Here is a 26,219-nt window from a genome sequence, read left to right as displayed (position 1 = left end):
ACAATTAAGTAGTAGTTTGTGGTGGATGAGGGAAGAGAAGAAGGGGAAAGAGAGAAGAAGAGATGATGATCAGGACCGAGAGTTAGCACGGTGGTAGAAGGAAAGAGGAGAAGGCAAGGTTGTACAGTCGTAAGTTGCGTAGGAGGATAATATTAATGCAAGCTAAGGGAGGTAGCTCTGGACTAGTTCAAAGTCGACCTCAGGCCACTGGACGAGACGAGCCAGGAGGAGAAAACAGCGAGCCACGGGTCGGAGCACCGAGCAGCAGTGGCGCGGGTTGAAGGTTGGTGTCGAGAGTGTGAAAGGTTGAGCTATGACCGAGCAACTTTAGTTTTTTGGGGGAAGGGGAGAAAGGGATTGGAGGGAAAGAGGAGGAAGTGGTCGTGGTTGTGGTTCTTTTTATCCTGGTCCTTACCAGCAGTGCCAACCTTCAAGTCCGTGGTGAAAGCAAAGTACAAGTGAACGATTGTGGCCCGGTACCTTTTACCTCCATCCACACTAACCACGGCTAAGGGGGGCGACTACGTACCTGGAGCATACGATCAATTTATCGCTCCAAGGCGGGGTAAGAAAATCGACGTGAGTCTAGATACGGTACGGAACCATAGGCCGCAAGATGGGGAAAGGATTCTCGAGTGCTTCAACACAACAAAAAAGGACGAAGAGGAGAGAAAAGAGACAACCGGGGAGGATTGACGGGGTAATAGACTCTCAACTCCTGCACAACTTTCAATTTGACTACCCTGAAGAGTTTAGAAAAGGGAAAAAGAATATTATTAAATCCAGGAAATAAAAAACTGGGGCAAGAGGAGGGGGGGAAGAAGAAATTGAGGAAGGGGGTTCTTACTGTACATAGTAGTGATTGAAAGTCCGTATGTAGCAGCAAGCAGCAGCAAGCAGCAGCAACAGCAGCAGCAGGAGCAGTATGACAGGCAGCAGGCGACCAGCAGCAAAGGAGGAGAGTAGAGCAGCAAGAACCAGTCGGCCGTCGATGGAACGCCCGTGAGTGGGCCGGGCGGGCCTCTGGAGGTCAAGTCGAAGATCCTCCGCGCTTTCTGACTGGCCTAGACAAAAATGCCCCGGTCGCCCTCTGAGCATCGCCGGATTTGCGACTGGCGGCCTGGTCCATTTCCTTTTTTTTTTTTTTTTCTCCCTCTTCTCCTCTTTTCCCCGTTGACCCTGAAGCGGGGCTTTTCTTTAATTTCTTCTTCTTCTACTCACGGAGCTACTACCACTAAGACAAATACTACCCTGATAGAATTTAGCCTATAGGAGCTAACCAACTAAAATTAATTTTGACAGATCAGGTACAAAATGGACTAAACTTCTGCTACTTCCTTCAACAAGATCAACTATCTAGATAGAGGGAACGCAATGCCGTTCAAACCCTATCGGGTTCAAGAACCTGGGGGTTAGAATCTTGTTGAGGAATCGCCCGATCCAACCCGCGATGGGGCTGTGGAGGCTGGGGAGAGGGGAGGGGAAAGACTGGAACACTGAAGGAGCTTGGGCGCAACCCAGAAAGAGGGATGAACGGGGAGGATCAGGCTGTTGGGCTATCCTGCCAGAGCCCTGTTGAATCCCCGAAGGAGAATTGGAGGGATTACACGGCCGTAGCGGTTCCAAACAACGGTGCACCATGAAACCCCCGAAATCCAATCCTCAATTCCCAGGGTTAGGTGGTGATCATGCGACCGCCAACGAGGACATGATTGGCAGGGTTTATATGCTGATAGTATGTTTAGTCGACAATCATACACAGCTATCCAGGGTCGAAAGTGACGGCAGAAACGCCACGAGAGTAGCAGGGGAGAGTAGGGGTATTGTACTTCTTATTGCTGTGTATACCATACGGGGGTGGGAAGAGCTATAGCAAAAAAAATCAAGAAAATATTAATGAATTCCGGAAATATTCAAGAGACACTGACTACACAGAATAATATACCATAATTTCCATTTCATAATGGTTTCGCTCTTCTCTCCCCCTTGGCACAGTTTCTCATGCCAAAGTATTTTTTTTTTCCCTTCTTCTTCTCTTTTTATTTTCTTTCATGCATGGATGGATTTTTCCTAGTAAGTTTCTTTGTGTCATTCCGCACTGGGAATTCGTCAACGTCATACTGGCGTTAGGTTACACGGCAATCCTGGCCGCGGGTCCAAACCAACGCGAATCAACGCGATCACCCTCAACCTTAGTTCGCTTCTCCTTCTCTCTTCCCCTCCCGGTTGCTGCACGTACCTTGAACCTGAACGATGGGCAAAAAGGTAATGATGACCCTCCATACATTGGTCTTGCAGCAAATGCAAGTAGTATGTAGTAGACTCTGTCTTAGTCTGACCGAACATGCTCATCCCCATTTCTCCTCTTCCTTCTTCTCCTCCCTAGGTTAGTACTCGAATGGGAACATCTCCCTGTCTTCTCCCCCTCCTCTTCCGCCTCCCCTCCAATACAATAGAAGAAGAAGGAAAAACAGCCATGCACCTGACTGCGGGGGAAGAACTGAACTAACTGGGAGGCAAGGGATGGCGATCCAATCAATACCTCATTCTGCCATGGAGTCCATTCCTTTTGCAGGATCGTCTCCGTTGGAAATTGCGGAGAGAGCTTTCCCGCGTTCGGTTGCCAGCCAACCCTGTCTCTTCTGTCTCGTCTGCCCTGCCATTTTCTGCTATTGTTGTTATTGTAACTTCGCCCTCCCCCATCCCCCCTTGAACTTTCTTCACCACACACACACACACACTCTCTCTCTCACATACACACCGATATGCAGAATAGTCAACTCGGATTCCGCTCGGAATCCGCACATGGAATGTCCGATCGTAAATTACTCTTGAACCTCGCGAGTAAGATGCGACACTCCCAGGGAACGATATCCGGGTCCAGTCCCCATTAATCATAGACCCCCTTCTCCCGTAAGCGATGAGGCTTGAACCCCGGCCCACGGATCACTCTAGACTTGCGCTAAAGGGACCAACATGATTAGCGGGACTCGGGGATATCCTCATCTGACTTGTCTGCATGTCCGATTGGGCTACAGCCACAGCGGAGTTCACTAACATCTTCTCCCCCCCCCTCATACCCCACCACTAGCTGTGGCACTGATGCGTGGCTCTTCGTATCTCGGTTCCGAAGAGCAGAACATATCGCCTTCCATTGTGTGCAAGTTGGACATGTTTCCTACTATGGTATATTACCCCAGAGGGATGGATCTATTGTCTGGCTGCTCCCGAACTGTCATAAGTGTCGTCTTTTCTTAACGGACTAGGAAGATGCCTCGATTAAGGTTGCGTCGTGTCAGGAGTCCGACCCTGACAGCTCTTCCTTATCCAGGGTTATCGAAGAGCCTAGAGCAAGTCCAGCCCATTCCAGTTCGGTTTTGCTGACCAGGTGGACATATTGTCCGAAATGCCTTTCGCCGAAGAGTGCCGATCTAATCTTCTTCCATCAGTCTGTACATCCTGCAGTGCTATGCTCGCGTGGGCTAGGGAGGCTGCCGTCATGAGATGTCTGGTTGACTGCGTGGCATCACCCGTAAGACTGAGGCAGTTGAACCACCTTGCATATCCAACTTGTGCTGATTAGTAGAAGAGTAAGAGAACTGGGGTACAGACAGTAAGCATCATGGCTGATTCATGTCCCTAGTATCAGGTGATTTGTATCTCATCACTTGGTCGCTCCCTTACCTCTGGGAGACTGGAGATTACCTTCCAACACATTTTCCATGTATCGTCCTTTTCTTTTGCTTTTGGAAGTTGATCTTTTCTTTTTCTTCATTCGGATTCTCTTATCTCACTTCCCACCGACGCTCTACTTCCACTTACGGCATGCATTCCGCACCTCATACTACAACTCTCGCATTCCCTCATCCAGTTGTCTATTCTTGCCCTTTCTCTGAATGAGCGCAAGGTAGCTGCTAGCAATGCTATCCTGCGACTCCGGCCTCTTCTTGTAGAAGTTCCCTCACCAAATATCATACATCCGCAACCTGACTGATTCCTACATGCAATACATTCATCCGTTTCAGAAAGTTTGTACCACACGACCAGTCAGCCCATCGATCTTCTACTAAGCCACCAACAAGCCTTCCCCAAATAGTTGTAGCCTAGTATGCTTAGTCGGCATTCTTCTTAGACGCTGACCTTAATACATCTTATATGAAGATCTATGACGCGTTTCGGACCGATCTCGGCATATAGCCCGAGTTTGATAATCTCGGAGGGAAAGTATAACGCATTGCTCAAGCATACATGATCTGCTATAGCCTGATGAGAAGGGTTGTGCGCAAGTTATAGAAACCCATACTTCATTACCGGAGGGTGATATTAGCCACTGTTAGTGACAGTACATCAAGAATATAACGATCCAGGTGAGTAATGAGCTGCTACTAACTGAAATGGTACCTTTGATATATATAGCTTGAGGAGTCTGCAGTTTTCCCTGCGAGTCCTATAAACCTTTCAGGTATACCATCAATTCCAATACTTGACACCGGGACCATTTGCTACCAGTTCTATTCTAGAAATACATGGTATCTACTAACTAGAGTCACTCAGATATTTCCCTTTATTACTAACTACTCAGTCCTCATACTATCCTACTCATTTTACCAATAATACCATGAACCACATACAGCATACAGTAATCCCTTAGTCCTTCTTAATACCACATACTAGTCCTAGTAGTTAACTACCACTATATAGAGAAATAACACCTTCAACAACCCTCTCCCCTGCTACCCACTAACATCCCCCCTTCAACATAAACCCCATCTGATCCGATGCACCAAGTCCGAATAAACTAACCAAACCGTTCCAAACAGATTTCAGTTATAATCCTGTCTCCATATCCCGATCTCCCCGAGCCGATGATCTCTGCCGCTACTAAGAGTAGTCCAGTTCCACTGTTAGTGTTCACTTAGTATGTAGCTAGTGTATAGTCTGGTGGGTTGGTAAGTTAGTTAGGTTTGTCGCGCGCACGCACACACACACATAATACTACTGTGGGCTGGGCTGGGCTACGCACAGATGCAGGTTGGATTTCGGTAGTTCTGTACGGAGTGTGTGTGTGAATGTGATATCCTCGGCTCGGTTGAGGTCTTTCCCTTTCCCTGCAGTGGTGTCTCGGACTTCGGGGGTTAGGGGGAAAGGTGTTTTGGGGTGGCGAGTGGGTTTTATTCAGTTGATCATAGGGAACACTGGGTTTTGGATATTGAGCATGCTAATACCCGTAATTTAATTCCGATGTGGGAGCACTACGGATTCATTTTATTCAGGTGGTATACTGGTAGAGGGGAGATTGAGCATTGTCTGGCAAAGCTTTCTATGGACCGTAACCCAGATGGTAGTATATCTGACGTCAAAATACAATACACATGAAATGGAAGTTATTAAATATGATAGGTGAGATAGGAGGGTGTTCAAGGGGCCGAATCCAACGTTCCCTTGCCGCCCGTCGAGGCAGTAGCGGCAGCACCCTTCTGCTGGCGCAGCTTTTCCTCGAATCTGGCGAACTCGTGCATCGAAATCTCCTCTTCTTGGTCTAGCACTTGCTCGACTCCTTGGACCTCTTCGATCTGTAGGCAAAAGACACACAATCAGTCAAACTCTATTTTCAATATGCATGCAGGTAGTGTGATACTCACATAGTGCATGAGCATGGACTCAATACCGTTACGCAGCGTCACGGTACTCGAATCGCAGGTCCGGCAAGCACCGCGCAGCTTCAACAAGACAATACCGTTCTCAAAGCCGCGGAACTCAATGTCGCCACCGTCTTCCTGAATGGCAGGACGGATCCTTGTGTCCAAAAGCTCCTTGATCATGCCAATCACCTCGTCTTCCTCTTCCTCGTAGGCCAGGGACTCCGACTCGCCACCTTCCTGGCCACTCTCACCAGTCTTGGCAACGGTGTTCACGATCGCCTCGCCCGAGGTCACGGCCTGAGTGATGAGACTGAAGATCTCGGGCTTGATGTGCGCCCAGTTGGAGTCGGTCGCCTTGGTTACGGTGATGAAGTCAGGCCCGTAAAATACAGAGGTGACACCGTCGACATTGAGCAAGCTTGCTGCCAAGGGAGAGGGGTGCGGAGGAGCGAGGGTAGAGCGGGGGGACAGGTATTCGAGGAAGGTGGTCGGGAAATTCTCGGGGAGGACACGGTGGTTAGGGATGAACTTCAATGCCTGTTGGGTTCCGCATACAAGGGTCAGATGCTTGTTCTTTCATTGGGATCTCCATGCTGGTGTGCCACGGGAAGCCTTACATCAGGGTTCGGGGTGTTTTCTGTCTGAATGAATATCGTGCGCTTGCTGGACGGCGAAGGTCCATTTACGCGAGCCTGCACGAGCGAGTGCTGGTGAGGCTTCAAGGTCGGCCGGCGACGAGCCTCTGAGGCGGTGATAGCAGGCACTCGTGCCGAACGGTGGACATTCCTGTATGATCCGAACACCGCGGGTTTGGCGATCCGGGAGGAGCACTCCGCAGCATTCAGTTGCTGCGTAGTCAATCTGACGCTGAAGAGAGTGCGCCTAAGCATATTTCCAGACGCTGAGCTGACAGACATATTGACGCTGTGATGATAAGAGGGGAGAGTGGAAGGTATCAAACTCGTTCCTGTTCAGAAGAAAAGCGACCAGAAATGCCGATGGGAAACTCGATTCCCTCTGACGCAATGTGACTGCACGTGATCTTCCCGACAGCAAAATGCTGACAAATGAAGAACGGAATCCACCAATCAACTGCCGGCAGTTTGGCATCGCTGCCCCAGGAATTGTTCGGCATTCATTCTTCTGCTTGTTACTCGTACAGTGTAATGTAGACTATCTGACTGGTGGGCCTAAATGCCCGTAGTACTAAGCACTATATATTATGGGTGTAACAGAAATGCCTCTCAGCCGAGTTCCGCTTCGGTTATACCTGCGTTGTGCAAGAGGCCATATGCTTGGGCCTGCTACTTGGTGAACATATCGCGGTTAACCCGGCCTTTCCTGAAATTGTCTGGCTAGGGAGCGTTAAGACCGATTTGTTTGGTGTAGAGAGACATGTGGTGACATGTCGCTCGCGGCTCGGTACTTTGTCCTGCACCAAGACCGAACAATGAGCTGCTGCTACTCGCATCGACTCGCTTGCTTTGTGCCTAGTCATGAAATAAACATCATGTTGGTTGGCGATCCTAGGTTGCAATTATGTTGGTTGGTCACTGGTAGCCGTTCAAGATGTACTCGGTGTAGTTCCCGTGCTTCCAAGCGTGATTCCGACATGCTCAACTGCGACCTGCCACCTTGGCACCGAAATCGCGTTGAACAGGCCAAAGCTCATCATGAGACCTTTCCCGTGGATGACAAAGACCGACGTAGACGAGCGGAGCGGTATTGGGGCCAAACCATGTCCTTCAGCAGCGGAGCTATTCCCAGACCTAGCGAGTCAAGGAGCACAAACACCCCCTGACACCACCTGTATTTTTGCGCTACTTCGTGGACCTGAAAGAATTGCGCAGATTGGCTGAGAGGAGCAAGCAAGTGTTGCGCGCCCAGCGTATTCATATCAGACTGTGTACAGTACATAACGGATCGACAAATCTCGTCTGCATAATGCTCCGCCAGCGCTGTGAAATCTGTTGTCACATCCAAGTCCAAGGAACGCTGTTCACCCGTCGGGGGATGAGTGGCACAGGACTGCGAGGGTGTAACGTCATTTCTGCGATAGCCAAGGACGTCGAGAAGCTCATCAACTAGCGGGTACAGTATTATCAAGGTGGCCCAATAGATGAGGTGCGATTCGGCGCAGGCCAGGGAGGCGAATTGGAAGGGATCGGGGAATAAAGAGGTGGCAAGGTGTGCTCTCATGTCTTCCCGTAAGGGAACGTCATGAAGGCCAGTCGACGGCGTCCCAAGTTTCTCCTGCATCCTGAGACATGTCTGGTGTAGTCTTCCTTCTAGCGATAGGCAAGAACCCAGTAACTTCTCGCCGTCGTTCTTGTCACCATTAGGGCTAGCAGGGAGTTGCTCGATGAAAATGTCTACGTGTTCTATGAGAGCAGAGCACTCAGCCAGAAGGTCCGTCAGTTCATCGATTGGCTCAAGTTCCGTTGAGCCTTGGGATAAGCGTTGTTGCGTAGTCAAAACTTCATAGAGGGTGGCGGCCTTGCGTCTCCCCACCGCATCACATAACTGGGCGATTCGATGTCAGCAACACTCAGTTGTTACGAGGATCAGCTGGTTGATCAATCCGAAGCCAAGGAGACTGACAGTAACAAATTTAAGTTGACGGTGGAACAACTTCTCAGCAATAGTCTCTTTTTTGCGGACGCTGCACTGGTTAATGATCGCGTTACTGCCTTGCACATGCGCTATCCAGGCCATAAATCCCGGGGGTGACGAGTGGATTAACTTTGTGAAATGTTAGGCCACTCGCGAAGAAAAGGCGTAAGGTGATGAAATTAGGAGCACTGACTTCATATAACTGGAAAATGACTGTTGTGTATAGGACATCTTGGCCTAGGCCTCTGCCGGATTTGATCTTGCCATGCATGATCTCCATCGAATTGTTATAGAGCTTCGTACTATACCCGAGTAACCGATCGTCCTTGTGTTGTTTCGCAAGAAAAGCAGAAGAAAGCGATAGAAGCGCTCTGTCCAGCAGAGGGCTATTTCCACATAGTTCAGGGAGCGTTTTGAGGATGTTTGACTCTTTACCATCTTGCAAATGCCGTGACGAAGGAAGAAAGCCCCCCACAAAGGAGGCGAGCAACTGTGATCGGACCTCCGCATTGATATTCAAACGGGGAAGGCCTGGCTCCACTCGTGTTAATTGACGGTCGGGAATCTTCCCGGAGGTCGACTTCGGGCGACGGGCGAGCTTCAGTTCTCCATCATCTATGATCTCGGATGATTTGTGGATAAAGACCCTTTTCCGTTCATAGCCGGTACAAATATGGCCATTCTTGATGCATCGATTGCATTCCGGCTTTGCCTCGTCACACTACACACAGAGTCATAGTTTAGATGACCGTTCCTGTTCTGTCTCCGAGGGCAATCAAGCCTGTTCGGGCCTTGCATGATTGGTCTTACCTTGACCTTTCGTCGCCGGCACGTATTGCATCCGGTTGATCGAAAAGGAATGCCTCCCATAGCCGATTATTTCGTCTCACAAGCCGTCTGCCACGATTGATAAGATTTAGGGCGGGCAGACTGCAGACGGAGAACCGCTCGCTGTAGGAAGATGACTATGATCATTCGGGCTTTCGTAGCATTGTCAAGACCGCATCAGTGATCCCGTACGACGAATAATTGACGAGGAAATCTAGCGAGGCACTTGTAGGTATTCCAGGTACTAGTAGATACGTATCTGAGGAGAGGATGGGGATCGATTGTCGTCATGGACCGCGCCACTTCACGTGAGCCCCCATTATTGGGCTGAGTTTGTTTCTTTTTTCGGTCCGCTAGACGATCGTCCCTGACGGTTCCTTATCGGCTGTCATTCTTTTATCATCACTTTTTCTTTGCAGAAACCTTCAATTCTGTAGGACTTAAGGTACCTCATCCTTGGTCCACACGCCATCGCGCTCGCTTCATACGACCCTTGCGACCGGCCGAAGCAAGACAATGTCCTACAGAGCTTGATTGTCGCGCAGTTGGCACAAGGTTTGGATGGGACGCTGGCGATAAAATGCCCGGCACTTGTGAGGTTTGCGTCTCGGAGCCTTCGAAGTACCGATGCCCAACATGTGGGCTCATGAGGTATGTTTATGCTTCAATCCATTTTTCTCTGGGAAAGAAAGAACATACCCGTGCTAATTGTCGTCGTTCTAGTTGCTCCCTGGCATGCACTCAGTCCCATAAAATCTACTGCGCACCTAAAGCACCGTCACCAAAACCGACCGGTCTGACCGTCGACGCTCAACAGCCTCCCAGCGAATCGAACGAGCATGCGACCAGCGAGGTAGCACCCAAGGCTCAGAACGGCCTCGATATCAAATCCCTAGGGAGCTCGGCCGAACTCAAAGATTTACTCGATCGGTTTCCTTCGCTTCGTGAGGAGCTGTACGATATCTACAAGACTACTCTGGAGGAAGCATGGGTGGAGACTCAGCGCTTTGGAGGTCGGGGTCGACACCATGGGAGAGGCAAAGGACCGCACCGTCATAACGGACCGTGGACCCGTGAGAAGGGCTTCAACCGAGGAGTGGGAAGGGTGAGGAAGCTACGGGAAAGATGCGAGGAGGGTCTGGAGACTGGGAAGAAAGCGGAGGGGTTCGTGCGCTTCACGTCCCTGGTCACTGGTAATGAGCTTCCACACGAGGGCATGTAAGGGACCCCATAATAGTTGCGACTTCGCAGGACCCAACGCTGCCGGCATTCATGCCTGGGTACTTCCCGGTTGCGCACTCTACGATGAAATCTGCCGAGGATGTGTGTATTTGCATGCTAGTGCGGTCCGAAAGTCATGAGGATGAGGAAGGTTGATAAGGCCTCAGTGATAACTGAAAGACGGATGTTCAAGTACATTCCGAGGATGCATATGAAAATATATAGTAGTCCGTTAACTCGCTCAACCACAACTATCACCGACCGCGGTTGATCCATCATTCGGAAGCCATGATACTACCAGGAACAAATGAAATTTCCCCAATACAGAGTAGTAACTATTAGCTGTCTGCTGTCGGCATTTTTCGAGCCTGGACAGAGGTGTGGCAGGCCGAAATAGCGTTCACTTTCCCAATATGCGGTCTAGCTGAAGCTCGGTACTTTTGCCTGGCTTCACAGCATACACCGCCACCAAGTTTCAACAGTATCACCGAGTCTCCGACGTGTCTTCAGGTTCCCGCAAGTGTGCATGCCACCCATCTGCACAACGCCATGTAAGCATGAGGTGCATGAACCGGATTCTCCTCCTGCGAGAAGCCAAAGAGTCTAATATATACCTAAGCCAGACTGTGTTATGCCATCTGACCTGTTTGACGAGATAACAATGCGCCAAAGTAGACTTGAGAAATCAAGACCATTCAAGTCGATGCTGACATCGACATATCATAATGTAGCGCGATATTAAATGTGACGGTTGGCCACTTTAAGGCCTAAGGCATCAAAACATCTATCTCAACGGTTACTGAAAGTCTCCAACGGAAGACAGAGATGTCATCGTGCAGCATGTAGCATAAGACTTTTAGTGTATACTCCACCACTACCCCATCTAGTTTTCAGACAGGCCTACTGGAAATGATGCGCGGCAAGAGATCATCTGTAAGTAACTCTTATGCTAACATGTGACTAAAGTCAAAACAAATCCAGGGGCCAAAGAACGAACGAAGACGGCGCCATCGTGGACCAAGCATTGAAACCAGTAGCAGTCGCTATGTGCATCGAAACCTGGTCAAGCCATGTTTCAGAGTTTGACTTTCAGCATGGCAAGATTTGGGGGGTCCCTTGTCCATGGCGGAAGCACGAGAATGGTTTGGGTTAAATCATCCACCTGCATCCCCAGCCGAACTGAAGCGAGCGACCTCAACGTCGCAGATCTTCATGAGAGCCTTTCAACCTAGGCAATGTATGCTATCTGTCTACTCCGTACTATCTCTCCACGCCCCATGAGGGGGGGAAATGGCGGGGAAATGTGACCCGTTCGAAAGGATTCCTCCAAATGCCGCCAATCGTCCATCACCGTGCCTCATCACATCTGATGTCTACCAACGAGATGCCCGAACAACGGGGATTTGAGCAATTGGCCTTAACCTTAGGATTTGCCTTGTTGTGATTCGTAAACGCCTCCAGACTACTTGAGTTAGTTACCGATCTCCCCGTCTTGGAACACTGGCTAAGTTTTGACGAACTGCGATGTTATTCGTCCCGAGCACCTCCGCCCGCTCATGTCAATGGGAAATTCCGGGGAGGAAAGAGACATGGACCGTTTGCCTGTGATGTTACTGTATGCTTGGAGACACTCTGGGGAACAATCAACTGGGTGAATTGAATTCAACGCATTGCTATTGTTGGATGCAACGTAACTTGCCGCGCTGTTTAGGCGAGTTAGCTTTTGACGACCGACTCCCTTGCTGACAAGCAGTAGCGATTGGGGTTCTGGATCGTTGGCCGGAGAGTTTGGGGAGGAGGAAGGGAAAGCGTGAGGAGAGAAAGGCGGCGGCGGGACACACAAGGACCATCCGGTGGTGAACACGACCGATTTTAGTAAGATCACAATCCTCCCCAGTTGGCCTGGGATGTCCTGCCATTGTGTTGCTCCGCTAGGGATTCTGCCGGATTGACCCATAGAAGTGCCCCGGTGTTTCTAATAATAAGAATTTCAAAACACAAAAGCATAACCATAATAATAATTATCATCCTGCCGTTGGAGAGAGAGGGTTAAAACCAAACCAGACTTACTTTCCAAATCTCCCCGCCCGCAGCCTCCACCCCAAAACTGCCCCAACTTCCGACTGACTCTTTGGGGGCTCAATTTTTCGGTCGAGTGACATCTTCCCGCCTGCAACTGGCGGCACTCCCTCAAGCTGCTCTCTCCCTGACACCCCCTCTGTTTCTTCGCTGCCACTCATAGCTCTTACTGCCCCCCTGGTCGATTTGCCAACCCGGACGAGTTCTCGTAAGACTTGTGCGACCCTCTTGCCGGTACCATTGTTGTTTCTGTTGCTAACTTGGGTTCTACCTGTGTCCAGCTCCGGTAACCTGCCTCAGCCCACGAGATCCACGATAGTCGAGAAAAAGCAGGAAAAGAAAAGACGGAGAAAAAGAAAAGAAAGAAGAAAAACGAGGCAGACGACCATAAAAAATAACCACTCAGCTAATCATCATCGAAATTTGACCACCACAAACAACCGAAGATAAAAGGGGAACATTAACCCCCCCCCCCGAGCTGATTCGAGCAGCCTCTTGGAAATCTTTCGATTGCGGTGAACCCGACGAAGCCTGGACCTTTTCTACGTTTTCCACCCAAGCGACAATGGATGAGCTGTCGTGTCCGCCTCACTCACTTACGTAGCTGTTGGACCCTGCGCTGTCGCACCTTGTTTGTTCGACCGGACCTTACTCGCGCCACAGCACCGCCCATCCGTTCGCGCAGAAGAAGAAAAAGAAAGTAAAGCCACATCGTCACCATGGCCTCCCAACCCTTGCGAAGAGAACGAGCATCTAGCGATAAAGCCGATGCTGCGCCATTCCCACAACGACCGGGCCTTCCCAGTCGAACGATTTCTGCTCCCGTCGGAGGATTGTACCGACTTGATTCGGCTAGAACGGCAATGGAATCGGGGAATAAGGTCGACCGGACACTTCTGGAGGAGGATGAGAACCCACCATCGGCCGGAGGGGATAGGGTGTCATCATCAACCCGTGAGGAGGTATGGCTAATCCAAACTCATGTCATTGGACCCTTGGCGAGCGCATTGTTTTTCTGACCCCCGTGCGTGTACCGCAGACAACGCCGAAGCCGAGTTTCCCCCATGTGAGCATCGCGGTGGTCGGTCCTGACCATGTCGGAAAATCGACATTCATTGAAACCGCCTTGGACATGAAGCATCCGCTTACTTCCCGATCGACTACAAAGAAGATGTCCCTGGACGGGACGGTGTACTTGGTTCGCCTGATGGAGATAGATACATTGGAGATTACGATTGGGAGCAATGGCGAGGTCAACTGGCCCTTACTGGGTAGCGACTCGCCTCCTACAGTGGATGGGGTGCTGGTTCTACTGGATATGACTCAACCGGCCAGTTTCCCTGAATTTACCGAACTACTAGGTTGGTCGCATTGCCGGTTCTGCAGCGGCCGGGGTCGCTGCGCAATTTAACTCTAGGATGTGGGCTGATGGACTGCAGACTCCTTAACCGCTTCTGACATACCCTTTACGCTGGTGGCCAGCAAATGCGACATACAACCCCCTGACAGCCCTGTGGAGCCAATATTGGGTGGCTATGAAATCCACCGGACCTCACCTGACTCACCACGGTCGCAGAAGATGTGCATTGCCTTAGTTCTGCGCTCTGTGATCAACCGTAAATATGGTAAGTGGACAAGCTGACCTATGCGATTGCCATGTGGATACGCGAGAGGCGAGGAAAGCCAAAGAACAGGGCGGAACGGTCCACTGCCTCGGTGGCCATCTGTCTGCTCGCATCACCCAACGCATTGCGTCGCCCCCCGGCTATAGCCCATTCCTTAGAGTGATGGCCCACTGGGTTTCGCGCTAGTTTGCGGCGCGGCGTGTGTTTAGCGTTCGCGTATCTCGTGGTGCAGTGGTTTTCAGGACCCGCCGATCCCTCGGGTCCAGCTCGGGTCCAGCGCAAGAGCAGCTGGACCGCAGCTGGACCACCCAATTCCTGTGGCCGTTATTTTCCCGTTGGTCTGGTTCACACGTGGATGCTAACGGCTCCTCTTTTAGACTTCATCGATTTCCCCTCCAACTCATCCGCCACCCCAGACTGGCATCACAGCCGCACCAACTCAGAGACCCCCACCGCTGTATTATCCGGAGCCGCAGGCAGCCCAATCACAGGACCTCTTGATCCAGCTGTCGATGGGTACGGTGTAGACCGGCAACCCACCGACCCGGCCACCTCTGCCAACCTGGCTTCCAATGGCCAGGCCTTTCGTTACGCCCGGAGCAACTCGCATCCGGTGCGACCGCATACGCCTCCTTCGGGGTCCCGGCTGGCCTCGCGCAAACAGTCTGTATCCGGGGAGTCGTCGCCAAGTAAGGATCTCAACCGACAACATCGACTTCACACGGCCTGGCGCAACAGCGGCGGGTCAGATGCGTTCAGCAACTTTTTAGAGATGGGGGAGGACTTCGATGGGCCCCGGAGTGCTCCGTCGAGCCCGGGAAGCAAGGACCAGACGCCTAGCGAGAGCTCATCGAATGATGCAGGCTTCACCTTTGACGAGCTAGTAGATCGTCTGGTCGCACAACCGATGTCAAAGCAAGATTCGAAGTTCGCGTCTATCTTTTTGTGTCTCTATCGCAAATTCGCCGCGCCGTGCACCTTGCTGAATGCTCTGATTAACCGATTCGAACGGAATGAGAACGACATGACGGACCAGCTCGACCGCATCGCAGTTCAGCTGAGGCTGCTGGGAGTGATGGCGCAGTGGGTTTCTGAATATCCGGGCGACTTGGCGTACCCGAAGACTCGCAAGCGAATCACCGATTTCGTCACGACGCTGGAGAAGAGCCACTTTTACATGTTTGCCGCCAAGGAGATCGGATCGTATCTGGAGGGGAATGCAGATGACGATAATATCGGATGGCCGTATAGGGATGGCGACATGGAAGAACCTGACACCGCCGACCCTCCGTTCCAGTTTTCCGGGCGCAGCTCACCATCAATCTTCCTTGGGGCGCCGCCGCTTGGCGATGAAGGCGAGGAAGAGGAAGAAGATCCTATCTACAATATGAGCGCTTTGGACCTTAGCGAGGGTGCAGCCGAGCCTGCGTCGAGACTGTCGGGGTCGATGTCGAATTCGTTTACCTCCGAAAAGCCCGGGACCATTGCCAGCCAGTCGTTCACATTCCTAAGCACCGAAGCTGCGCAACGCGAGGCACATAACCTGGATCTCACGCCACGCATCCCGCTAACGAAAATTCAATGGCGCCAGCTGATGGAGATCCCGGATGAGGATTTCGCACGGGAGCTGACGCGCATGGACTGGATCATGTTCAATTCTTTCCGACCGCGAGACCTTGTGCGACATGTCAGCATCTCCGGCGTGGAGAAGGATAAGATTTTGAGCTTGAAGCACGTCAACCGGATGATCAAGCAGTTCAACCATGTCGCATTCTTCGTAGCCAGCGTGATCCTACTTCGGGACAAGCCCAAGCATCGGGCCAAGGCGCTTGAGAAATTCATGAACATAGCATTGGTAAGTCTGACTCGGAAGAATAGCGCCGAGACATTGTCTGACAGCCGCAGAAACTCCGCCGACTTAACAATTACAATTCTCTCGGGGCCGTGATCGCCGGCATCAACGGAACCCCGGTGCACCGACTGTCCCAGACACGGGACCTGGTCCCGGTGCAGACACAAAAAGACTTTATGAGGCTGGTCATCCTCATGGGGACACAGAAGAGTCATTTTGCATATCGTCTCGCATGGGACAATTCCTTTGCGGAGCGCATCCCGTTCCTGCCGTTGCACCGACGCGATCTGGTGTCAGCGGAGGAGGGCAACAAGACGTTTGTGGGCGACAACAAGAACCGCATCAACTGGCGCAAGTTCGAGGTAATGGGAGAGGTGGTTCTGGGAATCCAGCGCAGCCAGAAGACACCGTATCCGCATATGTCCAAGTACGAGGAGGTAGAACGGTTGATATTAGAGATTAAGCTGTCGGGGGATGACGAGGTACGCTATCTTCCTCTTTCCACCATAACCATACCATTTCTATGATGCTGACAATCACCAGGACTTGTATTCGCGCAGTATGCAAGTCGAACCCTCGGCAGGCGGCGACACCGGACGCAAGAAGTTCGGCTGGTTACGGTCGTGAGAGACGAGAGAGAGGGAGAGTTATGACTAGTTGCAGCAGAGTCTGCAACAGCAACAGCAACCACCAAGCTGACGAGTACAATGAATGATGATCGTCATTTGATTGATGATGATGTACATAATGTAGTTTTCTACTACACACAAACCCCATCCATATCTTTGCTACAAACTTAGAGAAAGAAAGAAATGTGAAATCACGTGATATACACCACCGCATCCTCCGTAAACTTATCCGTAGCCATCCATCCACACCCACCATCAAACCCACCACCAAACCTATACCACCCAACTAAACCAAACACCTCCTCCATCCCAAAGGGAGAAAAGAAATCAAAATGTCCACAGCCGCGAAAACAACCACAACCTACCGCGCCCTCCTCCGCGAACTCCCCCGCCGGACCCTCTCCACTCCTACTCCTCTCCAACACCGCCTCCGCGACATGTACATCAGCAACAACAACAACAACAACCAACAAGGTGTTGTGAACGCAGACACACAAGAATCCCTCCGCCAACATCGTCTCGACCAGGCAAACCAGTTCGCTATCTACGCTAAAGCCCAGCGCGTGTATGCCGAGCTCGTCGAGAGATATAACCCCGGTACTACCCTCGATGAGGAGGAGAGGATTCGGTTGACGGCTAGACGGGTCGGGTGGGATTTGCCTGTTGAGGCGGGGAAGGAGAAGGATGAGTGAATAAATAAATACAGAGACTTATGGGTTTGGGGGGGATAGAGATTGGGCTGGGGGGATGTGTGGATAGATGGCGGAAGGGGAGGAGATGGGAGGGTGGATAAAATATGTCATGGGTGGAGTTTTGGGTGTATAGTTTTTTTCTAGATTTCTGATTCATTTGTGGCTTTTGTGCTTGGAATTGGGGGGTTTGTATGATATTTTGTATGTATGATATGTTTGGGGGGAGGGTTGTATTATAGATAACTGTGATGAATTATTGGAGGGTCTTTTTCAGAGGAGGGTTGAGGAGGTTCTATGTTGTAAAGTTCATTATTAATTGTATTACTTTGAACATGATGTCTTCTCTGACTGAATGGGCTGGTGTATAGACATGGCAGGCATGTACTAGTAGGTAGGTGATTGTCCCATAGGACGGATAGTATATTATGTTAGTAGTAGTGAGATGATGATGATGTGCTTTCAGTGATTGGTACTGGTGATCCTCTTTCAGATTGTTCTTTTATTTATATTTATAGTAGAGAACTTTAATAACCAGTCTGATGGCCGATGCTGAACTTTGCTTCTAATAATATAACTTGTATCATGGGTATATGTATAACGGGCATAATATATATCTTCAAACACCTCCCAGCTCAACTTTCTCCATCTGCCGGCGCAACGTCGAGCTGCTCTCCTCATCCTCCAAGCCTACCTCCATCTCAATCGCCGTCTTGGGCCGATTCTTATTCAATCCCTCCAGCAGCGTACAAGCCTTGCACACGCGCTGACTGGAGATATACCCGCAGCGCTCACACGTCCCCAGTACCTGCGACTTGACCTTCTTCTGTGCTGGCGTCTGCACCTGCTCTGACTGCTGCTGCTTCTTAGGCACGCTATCAGAAGTAATCTCCATCTCCCTATCCTTGGCAGCCTCATCCTCCTTCAGCTTCCTCTCCATCTCCGCCATCTCCCCACCCCTCGTCCTCCCATTCTGACTCCCACACCCACCACCACCGCCACCCTCCTCATCCTCACCCCCCTTCCCTCTGACCTCAGCGGGCACCAAAAGCGCCATATCCTCCCCAGACTTAACGATATCCAAAATCGAAGACGGCCTAATCTTCTCCAAATCCTTGATCAACGTCCTCGCACTGCCCCGAAACGCCTCCGGCGAGTAAATACACTCCGTGGAGAAATAATCCAACTGGCGATGATGCGCATACAGCACAATCTCCTTCTCGTAAGCATACTTCAACGGCTTACTCCTCTTGATATCACTAGCCGCAGACCCCGTCACGATACTCGTACCCCTCGACAAGCGCGGTAAATCTCCTCTCAGCAGATTCATCATCACCGTCTCCGCCACATCATCTGCATTATGACCTGTCACCACATGCTTAATGCCCAGCTTTGCGGCCCCGCGATCCAGCGCCTGCCGCCGAAATACCCCGCAGTATGTGCAGTTTCCCTTTTTGCCGACCTGCGCTACGACCTGGTCCATGGTCCAGCCGTATAGATCGCCGTAGCTGACGATTACGAGTGGCATGTTGTATTGTTGGGCATTGCGTTTCACGGTCTCCAGACTGTCGTCGCGGTAGCCCTTGATGCCTTCGTCGATGGAGAGGAGACATAGGTCGAGGCCGTAGTTGTAGCGTTCGTTGAGGGTCTTGAGAACGGCGGCCAGGACGGTGCTGTCTTTGCCGCCGCTGGCGCCGATGGCGACTCGTTCACCAGGGTAGAAGAGAGAGGTCGAGGTGATGGTTTCGTGGACTTCGGTTTCGAAGACGTGTAGGAAGCACGTGCGGCACAGCTTTTGCCGGTTCTTAGGGCGGATGATTACTGCCCGTTGGTCGTGGCAGCGGGCGCAAGGGGAGGGGGGCATGGTGGTGGTTTGTGGGTGTGGTTCTGGGTTGAGGGTAAGGGTATAGTGGGTGATGGTGGAGGCGATGAGGGGAGCAATTTTTGATAAACTGATTTCGCGGGCCTGGATGTTGGCTTATCGATAAGGGATTGGATGAGTCAGGGTGTGGGTGTGTTTGCAGTGTTTGTGTGGGTAGTTCCCCGGGAAGGGTGAAAAATAAACAGGCACAACGGAGAAGAGAAAGAGGTAAGGGGGTGAAAGGATGAATTGTGGTAGCGTTATTAAATGGTAGTGTATTCTATCGGACAACGTCGTCGTCTATCTAATGTAGTGAGAATAGTAATAGTATTATATATATACCCATCATCTCGCCATCTATCGTTTACATCTTGCCCTTGAGCAGGTTGGAGATCATCTCGCGACCAGTGATTCTCGACGTCGCCCACAGGGTCGGGAAGTCGAGAGTGCTGGAGAAGGTATCGGCGTATCCGAAGAAGAGCATCGGGGGGATCCAGCCACGGGCGTACTCCAGAGCAAAGCAGGACTCATCCATCTTGTACTGCTTGACCTCACCGCGGCGGAGGTGGTGCACGCTACCCTGGGGGTAAACCTCGGGCTCGTAGGATCCAGGAACGTAGGCGAGCTGGGTGCCCTGGAGGATGTTGAAGTAGTCGTCGGCCGTGTGACGGCCAGTGTGGCCCTCAGTACCAATAGCGGTGCCTAATGCATAAGGAGAGAGTATTAGCACGTGCAATCAAGGGCATAAAAATACCCGGAAGACAGGGGAAGCCATACCGAAAATGATCAAGTACTCCGTGATACCTATAGGGAAAATAAAGCTTAGCACAGACACTATGGATAAATATAGAGGTGGTATGGAGCAAAAGAGGGGACCCACTAGCATGAATAATATACATTGCCCCCATCGCACCACCGGCGTTGTTGAACACCCATTCCTCGTCCAGGTTCAGGTGCGTGTCGGTGACCTTCTCGCCCAGCTCGGAGACGATGAAGTTCACGACCGAGCGAGTGTCATTACCGTGAGCAGCAATGGCGCGCTGCGACAGGTCGTGCAAGTGGGAAGGATCGAAGATGTAGAACTGCTCCAGCCGCGCGTTCAGGTAGCTGTAGAGACCGGTAAAAAGGGCCAGGAGGGCCACGGCGAAGCTAGCGCAGCGCATGATGACGAACTGTTCCGGATGGGAAAGCAATTGGCCGGAAAAACAGAAGCGCAAGAGAGCTAATGGGTGGTGGGGAAGGGGGGGAGGGCGTGGGAAGGAGAAAGAGAGGAGAGGGTGTGGAAAGGATGGGGTGATTATTCTTTATTGTTCTGATTGATGGATTGAGGATATTCAATTCCAGGGTTGCCTGATCCGGGAAGGCTACCAGGATGGTCCGGCTGAGTCAGCAGCAGACAGCAGCTTTTGGCCGTGTTTGCCTGGCTGTCAAACACGCCAAAACTATCATTCTGATCATCCCGTGATTATTCATTTCCCCGAGTCAACTCACTAACTAGTCTGTTAGTTACTCCGTAGTACCAACTCTACTTTATTCATCTCCAACGTCAAATTAATCCGTCCACAAAAATAGCTTGTTCTGACAGCACCATGTGTCTCGACGGAGCCCGATTGGGGATTAGTCCGATCGATTAATAAAGCTGTCCACCTTTTGGAACCCTGCGGACGAGCCACGCCCCCCTCGGGCGTCCTAGACATTCATTTAAACGGCATCCTGTTATCTAATCCGAAACGGACCATCTCCGTGGCTGCCCCCTCTCATCCGGGACATTATACCGTCTCGAGATGACGAATCCACTGATATTCCCCTGATCTAAACTTCCTCTGGATATTTCCACCGTGTCCGTGAGTTTGGTTGACCTCCATCCTGCACGGGGCATTCCGTGGGACCGTTTCGAAACCAGGAACAAGCACCACACTCATCCTATCGGCCTTCTCCCTCCTGGTCCACTCGGGGTCAGGATCCATTCGGCGACGGAATTTCCAAGAACCTTCGTTGACTCTGAGTGCACATGTCTCAACGGCCATGAGGACTAAGCTCAGCAGGTCCATAGGCTAAATCGCCCCGGCTGTTTCTGCTTGATGAGGGCTATGCCTAATTTTATCCTGTTCGAGAAGACCTAGACGGCACACCCATGGCTATAAGAAGGCAGCCCGGTCGGAGGAAGATGGATTTTTCTTCAGCAGCTCATTCACTATAATTCTCTGGGTCAGTGGACGTTGATCGCACATTGCACCAATATCAATACTTTACCCGACCAATCGTCTTTCCTTTGACCAACAATCACCATCATCATGAAGGTTCTCGCTCTTTCCGCTCTTCTTTCTTTGGCTTCGGCCGCCTCTATCAGCCGCCGCAGCGACTTCTGCGGCCAATGGGATACCGCCACCGCCGGTGACTTCATCCTGTACAACGACCTCTGGGGTGAAGACAACGCCTCCAGCGGCTCCCAGTGCACTGGCGTCGACTCGGCCAGCGGCAGCGAGATCGCCTGGCACACCAGCTGGTCCTGGGAGGGTGGCAGCAGTGACGTCAAGAGCTACGCCAACGCTGCTCTGCAGTTCACTGGTACTCAGCTGAGCTCCATCTCTAGCATCCCCTCCACCTGGAAGTGGACGTATGTTGCAGCCTAGACCTTCCGACCGACCATCAGGACGCATGCTGACTCTTTGGGAATAGTTACTCTGGCTCCGATATCGTGGCCGACGTGGCCTACGACATGTTCCTGGGCTCGACCGCCGACGCCTCTTCCGATGAGTACGAGATCATGGTCTGGCTTGCTGCTCTCGGCGGTGCTGGCCCCATCTCGTCGACCGGCTCCACCATTGCCACCCCGACGATCAACGGCGTGACCTGGGACCTGTACACCGGCCCCAACGGCGACACCACCGTCTACAGCTTCGTCGCCCAGTCGACCACCGAGGACTTCTCCGGTGACCTGAACGACTTCTTCACCTACCTGGTCGACAACGAGGGTGTCTCCGACAGCCTGTACCTGACCACCCTTGAGGCGGGTACCGAGCCCTTCACCGGTAGCAACGCCGAGCTGAAGGTGTCCGAGTACTCCGTTTCCATCGAGTAATTAAATTCACAAACACCGAGTGTGGCAGGATACATACTAATGATTTCAAAAAGGGATTGTTAGGAGCGGAGGATGAGAATGTAGGCGCCGTGTTTCAGCTCCCTAGGCAGGATACCGGAGGGACATAGTTATAGGACGAGGGGGGGGTTGTTTTCCTGAAGAAGGGGGGGTTACTCGAGGTGGCAAGCAGGAGTTGATGGTTTGATGACGCGCCGGGGCGACGAGGCGACGGTCGAATCATCATATGTACATAGTCCTGGAGCCCCGTTGGGTTGATAATCATGGAGGAATTCCATCAAGATTGCTAAATATAACCATCGTCACCCACGTTGAGACCTAACCGCGGAGGTGGAGCAGAGAGGGATGTCAAGCAGAGCCAATGCAAGACAGGCAGCAGTAGCCAGTGTAGCAGCTAGCCAGGTGAAGTAACAAGAATAGAAGCATCAGCATGAGGGGCAAGCACAATCACATCCAGCTATTTTAGCTAGCTTGCCAACTTATGCACGATCATCAATTGCGGCGCTTGCATCCGGGCGCTTAAGTGCAGCAGCCCTAAAGTGCTGACAGGGAGGAAAAGAGAGGGGTAGCATCAATCAATCAATCAGACTGGAATGGAGGGAAAAGTAACTAACACATGCTGTAAAAAAATCCTCCTTGAGTATAATTAGAAATCACATCAGGCTGGCCAAGTATCTCTCACGCGTTCCAGGATCGTGATGGGAGACTTCGTGCTGGCGACGCGCTCAGCTGGGCCTCTCACTTTTTTTTTGCCTTTTTTCCACCATTTCCCGCCACGCTCCTTGATTCATTCCTGCATCTCGTGTCTCGGGCATTCTTTTGGCGCGCGCCCCCAAACCCACCCCAGGACACACAGACACAGACAACTTACACATAATTCCAGTTCCATTTTTGTGCCCTTCTTCCCTTCCAATCCTGTCATCCAATCATCCCATCTTCCCGTTATGCTTGGCTACTGGTGGTCTCGGGCTGTCGCGCGCGCCAAACCTACATCCAGCGATCATCCATCGATCGGCCCCTGCAGGACTGGTGGTTAGTTCGTTCTTGTCTAGGGTTGCTTGTCAGGTCCCAACCTGGATGGGGTTGAATGGATGGATTTGAATGCATGTAATGCAATGCGCGTCGGGTGCCCTCCTGTCCTTGCAGCTCCTGTCCAGCCTTCGCTGTTGGTGTTATATCAGGCTTGGATGATCCGTCGTTTCGTCGCTGTTTTTTTCTGGTCGGTCATTCATTCTTCACGAGGGAAGTTATTTAACTATACCAACACAAACATCATAATCAACAACAACTTACTCCGCCATCATAGCATCGTGTGGTTATTTTTATTTCCCCACCACCACCACTTCTACTTATTATACAATATACTATTTTTATTTATTATCATTAACTCGTTGACAAGTCTTGTCTCTGCTCTATTTAATATTGGAACGATCTTCCCTCCCCCTCAAGTGGCAATTAACCGATCTTATCACTTGTCTCAAGTGACTGTCTCACTACTATCTTAAGCCCATTCATCACGGAGGTTGACACGACAACACATTCCTTACCCTTTCCTGCTGGCAGGATTCACATTCTTCACTTGTCTAATCAAGCCATCTCTATATCCTGCGTCTTGCTCGCTTTCTTTTTTGTTTGCCGGCTCTCGCTCTCTCGTCTCTCCTCTTTTTCTTCCCCTGCATCCTGCAAAGTACCATGGCTGTCCATCCCTACTCTCCTTACACCAACTTTGCATCCCCCACCACCAACACCACCACCGGCATCATGGATTTCGATCGGGCGGCGCTGCATGAGTTCATCATGCAGCCCGTCTCGCGGGACATGATCTCTCATCTGGCTCAACAAGCGATGCAGGTCATCCGCTGCGAACCGCATGTGACAGCGCATCACGCGCATGGCCAGCCCACTCCCCCCAGCACGCCGCCCTTGGATGCAGACCTGCCTCCTCTACCATCTGTCACTACCTTTATTACCTCGCTAGTGCTCCGCTCGCAGGTGCAGGTGCCGACGCTGATGACCTCGCTGGTCTACCTGGCCCGGTTGCGGGCTCGCCTGCCCCCCGTCGCCAAGGGCATGCGCTGCACAGTGCATCGCATCTTCCTGGCTTCCCTGATTCTGGCAGCCAAGAACCTCAACGACTCCAGTCCAAAGAACAAGCACTGGGCCCGGTACACCTCCGTCCGCGGCTACGAGGGCTTTGGGTTCTCGCTGCCCGAAGTCAACCTGATGGAGCGTCAGCTGCTCTTCCTGCTGGACTGGGACATCCGTGTCGACGAGGCCGACCTCCTGCACCACCTGGAGCCGTTCCTCATGCCCATCCGTCGCCGTCTCCAGCTCCAGGAGCAGCGACAGCGCGAGGCTCAGCTGCGTCAGCCCCGTGAATGGCGTCGCTTCCATGCCTCTGCCGATCTGTTTGCTGCTCGCCTTCACCGTCAGAAGGCCGAGGGTCGCCGTCTGCCTGGCGAGTCTCCCACACGGAGACGTCTGCCCCCCAGCCCAGCATCGTCAGCTTCCCTTTCTTCCGTCTCCTCAGGCAGCTCCTACTGCGCCTCTCCAGCGTCCGTGGCCGAGTCGGAGCGGTACCGCCCGTACCCACCTCGTCGACGTCCCTCGACCCGCAGCCATGCGTCTGTCTCTTCTCCGCCAGCTTTGCAGGATGTCCCAGGCCTATCACGTGCTGAAACGCTTCCCTCACTGAGCTCGCGTGCTTCCAGCATCGCACCCAGCTCACGGGGCGACACGCCCGCTAGTCTGCGCACCTCCAGCTCGATAGCCAGTATGAACGAGGTGCACGTGGTGGATGGCAGTCGCAGCCCATCGGTGAGCAACGGCTATGTCTCGATGGGCGGCACGAAGGTGGAGGAGCTGTCGCAGCCGAATAAGAAAGCCCGACACTCCCTGAGTCACGCACACGGACCCGGACAAACCCACCCGGGGTTCGTGGCGCGGTTCCTGGCATCCGCGGCAGGGTCGTACATGGGAGGCCGCCGGCATTAGGGCGGGATCATCAAGCTGGACTTGATGAGTTTCGGACGATTGTCTTCTAACACCTGCATTGCTTTTTTTGCTTTTCCTCTTCCCTTTATCATCCCGAATTTTGGGATAATTGATGAATTTCTTTTCTCTATCTTACCGTGTGACGATAAAAGCAGTCGACCCAATACCCTCTACCCCTATCTCTTCCCTTGATCTACAAGAAGATAGTACTTACACTCGAATCCCGTGATGGTGATTGAATATGCATTGCACAGCGGCGTTGATACTGGATTCATTGGATATTGATTTTTCTTCCATGTGTATTTTGCTTTTTGTTCATTCTTGATTTATTCATTTTGGATGCTTCCGCGTCGGTGAATCTTTATTTTTTCTATCCATATTTCCGTCCCAGATTGCCCAACTGACCCCTTTGATGATGACATTGATATTATTACCTGGATCTGTATGTACAAGCACGGTAGATTTGCGCCCTACTTATGGTATAATAGCATAGTATTATTATGATTATTATCATTATTATTCATACATGAGTATTATTGACTAGGGTATTGTGCTTGATCATCTGGACAGAAGGAAATGGTATCCGTGCGAGCAATGAGATGGCAGAGTGCAGGGCCGATAGTAGCCGTGGAGGAGTAAGGGTGGCGAGAGGGGAGGGTTGATTGATTGACAGCGAGGAATGAGGAATGTACCTTTGTGCATGGTACGCGCGGAGAAGATAGGAATGTGGGAATATTTTCAACAATGCTTATCTGGGGTAGAGAGAGGGTGGGATGGACTTACGTGGAATTGGAATGAATGATGCGTAATCGGATGGATGGAGAGTAGATAGGCAGACAATCTGTACTCTATACTGGCTTATGCATCTGCCTGTTGCAAGATGTTTCAGCCATCACCACGGATGTCTAGTAACAGGTACTCCGTAGGAGTTATAGTTATGTATGCAAGTACGTACTTCATGCCATGGAGATCATAATTCCCTATGCTGGTATACGTATGTCAGACACAAACCAACCAACATGGTTGCATTACAGTATGTAGTTAGCAATTAGCAATTAATGGTATCGCGAAATGATATGACAGCAA

General features: G+C 51.4%; 10 protein-coding genes across 10 annotated transcripts; 5 read left to right on the top strand and 5 right to left on the bottom strand.

Moving 5' to 3' along the window:
* Positions 1-5,417: 5,417 nt before the first annotated feature.
* AtWU_05276 (NifU family protein) lies at positions 5,418-6,559 on the bottom strand (the record flags this gene model as incomplete). Its single annotated transcript, XM_035500386.1, has 3 exons — positions 5,418-5,573; positions 5,643-6,179; positions 6,260-6,559. The coding sequence occupies 3 exons, from the start codon at positions 6,557-6,559 to the stop codon at positions 5,418-5,420; spliced, it is 993 nt and encodes a 330-aa protein (XP_035356279.1).
* A 754-nt stretch (positions 6,560-7,313) lies between these two features.
* On the bottom strand, positions 7,314-9,125 carry AtWU_05275 (Zn(II)2Cys6 transcription factor domain-containing protein; the record flags this gene model as incomplete). Its single annotated transcript, XM_035500385.1, has 4 exons — positions 7,314-8,165; positions 8,244-8,384; positions 8,449-8,976; positions 9,066-9,125. 4 exons carry the CDS (start codon positions 9,123-9,125, stop codon positions 7,314-7,316), a joined length of 1,581 nt encoding a protein of 526 aa, XP_035356278.1.
* A 538-nt stretch (positions 9,126-9,663) lies between these two features.
* On the top strand, positions 9,664-10,305 carry AtWU_05274 (zinc finger HIT domain-containing protein; the record flags this gene model as incomplete). The annotated part of the gene is made up of 2 exons (XM_035500384.1): positions 9,664-9,734; positions 9,807-10,305. 2 exons carry the CDS (start codon positions 9,664-9,666, stop codon positions 10,303-10,305), a joined length of 570 nt encoding a protein of 189 aa, XP_035356277.1.
* Positions 10,306-12,185: 1,880 nt separating this feature from the next.
* On the bottom strand, positions 12,186-12,544 carry AtWU_05273 (uncharacterized protein; the record flags this gene model as incomplete). Its single annotated transcript, XM_035500383.1, has 2 exons — positions 12,186-12,279; positions 12,375-12,544. The coding sequence occupies 2 exons, from the start codon at positions 12,542-12,544 to the stop codon at positions 12,186-12,188; spliced, it is 264 nt and encodes an 87-aa protein (XP_035356276.1).
* A 558-nt stretch (positions 12,545-13,102) lies between these two features.
* On the top strand, positions 13,103-16,487 carry AtWU_05272 (putative Ras guanyl-nucleotide exchange factor RasGEF; the record flags this gene model as incomplete). The annotated part of the gene is made up of 6 exons (XM_035500382.1): positions 13,103-13,345; positions 13,423-13,744; positions 13,823-14,008; positions 14,386-15,863; positions 15,914-16,342; positions 16,404-16,487. 6 exons carry the CDS (start codon positions 13,103-13,105, stop codon positions 16,485-16,487), a joined length of 2,742 nt encoding a protein of 913 aa, XP_035356275.1.
* Positions 16,488-16,821: 334 nt separating this feature from the next.
* On the top strand, positions 16,822-17,181 carry AtWU_05271 (LYR motif-containing protein; the record flags this gene model as incomplete). Its single annotated transcript, XM_035500381.1, has 1 exon — positions 16,822-17,181. The coding sequence occupies one exon, from the start codon at positions 16,822-16,824 to the stop codon at positions 17,179-17,181; it is 360 nt and encodes a 119-aa protein (XP_035356274.1).
* Positions 17,182-17,797: 616 nt separating this feature from the next.
* On the bottom strand, positions 17,798-19,042 carry AtWU_05270 (putative PP-loop ATPase superfamily protein; the record flags this gene model as incomplete). The annotated part of the gene is made up of 1 exon (XM_035500380.1): positions 17,798-19,042. One exon carries the CDS (start codon positions 19,040-19,042, stop codon positions 17,798-17,800), a length of 1,245 nt encoding a protein of 414 aa, XP_035356273.1.
* A 361-nt stretch (positions 19,043-19,403) lies between these two features.
* On the bottom strand, positions 19,404-20,202 carry erg2 (C-8 sterol isomerase ERG2; the record flags this gene model as incomplete). Its single annotated transcript, XM_035500379.1, has 3 exons — positions 19,404-19,741; positions 19,817-19,843; positions 19,920-20,202. 3 exons carry the CDS (start codon positions 20,200-20,202, stop codon positions 19,404-19,406), a joined length of 648 nt encoding a protein of 215 aa, XP_035356272.1.
* Positions 20,203-21,333: 1,131 nt separating this feature from the next.
* xgeA (putative endoglucanase) lies at positions 21,334-22,184 on the top strand (the record flags this gene model as incomplete). The annotated part of the gene is made up of 3 exons (XM_035500378.1): positions 21,334-21,656; positions 21,719-22,117; positions 22,175-22,184. The coding sequence occupies 3 exons, from the start codon at positions 21,334-21,336 to the stop codon at positions 22,182-22,184; spliced, it is 732 nt and encodes a 243-aa protein (XP_035356271.1).
* Positions 22,185-23,831: 1,647 nt separating this feature from the next.
* Positions 23,832-25,133, top strand: AtWU_05267 (cyclin family protein; the record flags this gene model as incomplete). Its single annotated transcript, XM_035500377.1, has 1 exon — positions 23,832-25,133. One exon carries the CDS (start codon positions 23,832-23,834, stop codon positions 25,131-25,133), a length of 1,302 nt encoding a protein of 433 aa, XP_035356270.1.
* Between the last annotated feature and the right edge of the window lie 1,086 nt (positions 25,134-26,219).

This window comes from Aspergillus tubingensis (genome assembly GCF_013340325.1).
Source record: "Aspergillus tubingensis WU-2223L DNA, scaffold_7, whole genome shotgun sequence".
Taxonomy (NCBI): Eukaryota; Fungi; Ascomycota; class Eurotiomycetes; order Eurotiales; family Aspergillaceae; genus Aspergillus; species Aspergillus tubingensis.
This window is presented reverse-complemented; position numbering and strand designations above follow the sequence as displayed.